Here is a 2179-nt window from a genome sequence, read left to right on the forward strand (position 1 = left end):
AACAACAACCAACTTTAGCTGCAGGCTATTGTTGATTGATTGACAATAACATTGAAAATTAAGATTATGTGTCATTTGTTTTACATTAGCTGACAAATTTGGGAAGAGAGAATCCTTTAAAACACTTTGCACATTTACACATTTGCTTGCAGCAAACCTTTGCATAATAGTCAGAAAGTATGGCTAACTTTCGTCTAATCACCACAACCATCGTTCTTTTCCGTCTTTTGATACCAAGAACCAGCCATAGTAGTAGGAGTAGGATAGTTACGAAAATGATTCATTATAATTTTATTCACTCCCCCTATTTTGACACAAATGCTGCCGTACACAGGGATTTGCATATTTCCTTATCTCGCTTAAGATACTTGAAGGTGACAATGCAAGAAGATTTGAAGGTGACAGTACAAGATGATTCAGATGATTCAAATGATGATTCAGATCATGATACTGATTTCGAGACTGGAATTTTTGTTAAAACATCAATACCTGCGTTTTTTATGGGTTTCAACATTGGTTCACGGGATGCTGCTCAATTGGTTGCGTTGGTTACTGGTAGTAATCTACTTTGGGTTCAGTGCAAACCTGGTATAGGCGGCAATAGGACATTCTATAAAAACTATTGGCCTGGGGAGTCTTCAATATATGCTGCTAATGTGAGGTGCGAGGACTTTTGTTCATCTACTCCATTAACATGTATTCCAACACCCACTCTCTGCTGGTATGTATTGAAATATTTGGGTGAAGTCGTTGACCGTGGAAATCTTGCATTTGAACGATTTATTTTCGGTTCATCATTTGACAACCAACCAGCGCATGAGTTAAATCCGTTATTTGGATGTACTAGAAAAAATAGCTACATAGACAAGTTCAATCGTGTCTTGTGGCTTGGCCCTTCTGGAATCTCATTAGCTTCACAACTGGATAGTAGTGAGTTCTCATATTGTATTGGAAATTTAAACGATCCATTTGGTGAAAAAAATATACTAATCATAGGGATAAAGTCCGGAGGAGTTGAAAATTAGGGAGTTCAATTACTACGTAAATCTTGAAGGCATTAATGACAAAAAAGATTTAAGAATCGATAATTTTAAAAGTGGTGGGGGTGCAATTATTGATTCAGGTTCAAGTTTGAGTTTTCTTTATGATATTGCATACGAGAAACTTGATTACATAGGAGACTCATTAGAAAGACGATATTTCTTTTTGGACAAGTATCAACATTGCTATATTGGACACTTGTTTAGGGATTTTAAGGGCTTTACAACAATAGCATTTCATTTTGATGGAGCAACAATGGAATTAGATAGAGAGAATTTGTTCAAGCAAGTATACTCAGATGTGGTATGTTTAAGTGTGTTGAATGTTGCAGAGAATGGTGTCGATCACAGTCTTCTTGGCGTAGAACTCCAAAAATATTTCTATATATCATTTGACATGAATGAAATGCCTGTTAACTTTGAGAGGATCGAATGTGAATATTTCAATAATTGGAGTTGAAGAAAATGATTGACGAATACAGTTGTAAATGCGTGATTTTTAATTTTTATTACCAATCTTTTTTAGATATAATTTATTGAAACTTTTCATTTTTTCTTATTAGTTTCATGATTGAAATGTAATAACTCTAATTAAAAGACATGAGGGTAATTTAGGCTAAACAAAAACTAAAAGCAAAATATGTTTACACTTACACTCCCTGTTACCAAGACTCATCCTACCTTTTATAGAGTAATGATAATGATATATTTGAGGTTGTTACAAGGTAGACGTGTGCTTCATCGTGTGAGGACATGTAATTAATATAATTCTCTTGCCAACTCTACATTATCAACAAACAACAACCAACTTTAGCTGCAGGCTAGTGCTGATTGATTGACAATAACATTGAAAATTAAGATTATGTGTTATTGTTTTACATGAGATGACAAATTTGGGAAGAGAGAATCCTTTAAAATACTTTACACATTTACACATTTGCTTGCAGCAAACCTTTGTGTAATAGTCAGAAAGTATGGCTAACTTTCATCTAATCACCACAACCATCGTTTTTTTCTGTCTTTTGATACCAAGAACAAGCCATAGTAGTAGGAGTAGGATAGTTACGATAATGATTCATTATAACTCTATTCACTCCCCCTATTTTGACACAAATGCTGCCGTACATAGGAACTTGCAT

The 2179-nt window shown here is 34.4% G+C and overlaps 1 protein-coding gene across 1 annotated transcript; it reads left to right on the top strand.

The window, feature by feature from the left end:
• The first annotated feature begins 275 nt into the window (after positions 1 to 275).
• On the top strand, positions 276 to 1025 carry LOC113774240 (probable aspartic protease At2g35615). Its single transcript, XM_027318797.1, has one exon. The coding sequence runs from the start codon at positions 276 to 278 to the stop codon at positions 1023 to 1025; it is 750 nt and encodes a 249-aa protein (XP_027174598.1).
• The last annotated feature ends 1154 nt before the right edge of the window (positions 1026 to 2179 follow it).

This window comes from Coffea eugenioides, chromosome 6 (assembly GCF_003713205.1).
Source record: "Coffea eugenioides isolate CCC68of chromosome 6, Ceug_1.0, whole genome shotgun sequence".
Classification (NCBI taxonomy): Eukaryota; Viridiplantae; Streptophyta; class Magnoliopsida; order Gentianales; family Rubiaceae; genus Coffea; species Coffea eugenioides.

Coding starts and splice junctions, on each gene's coding strand:
- LOC113774240 (XM_027318797.1), top strand. CDS start 276: ATGATTCATTATAATTTTATTCACTCCCCCTATTTTGACACAAATGCT.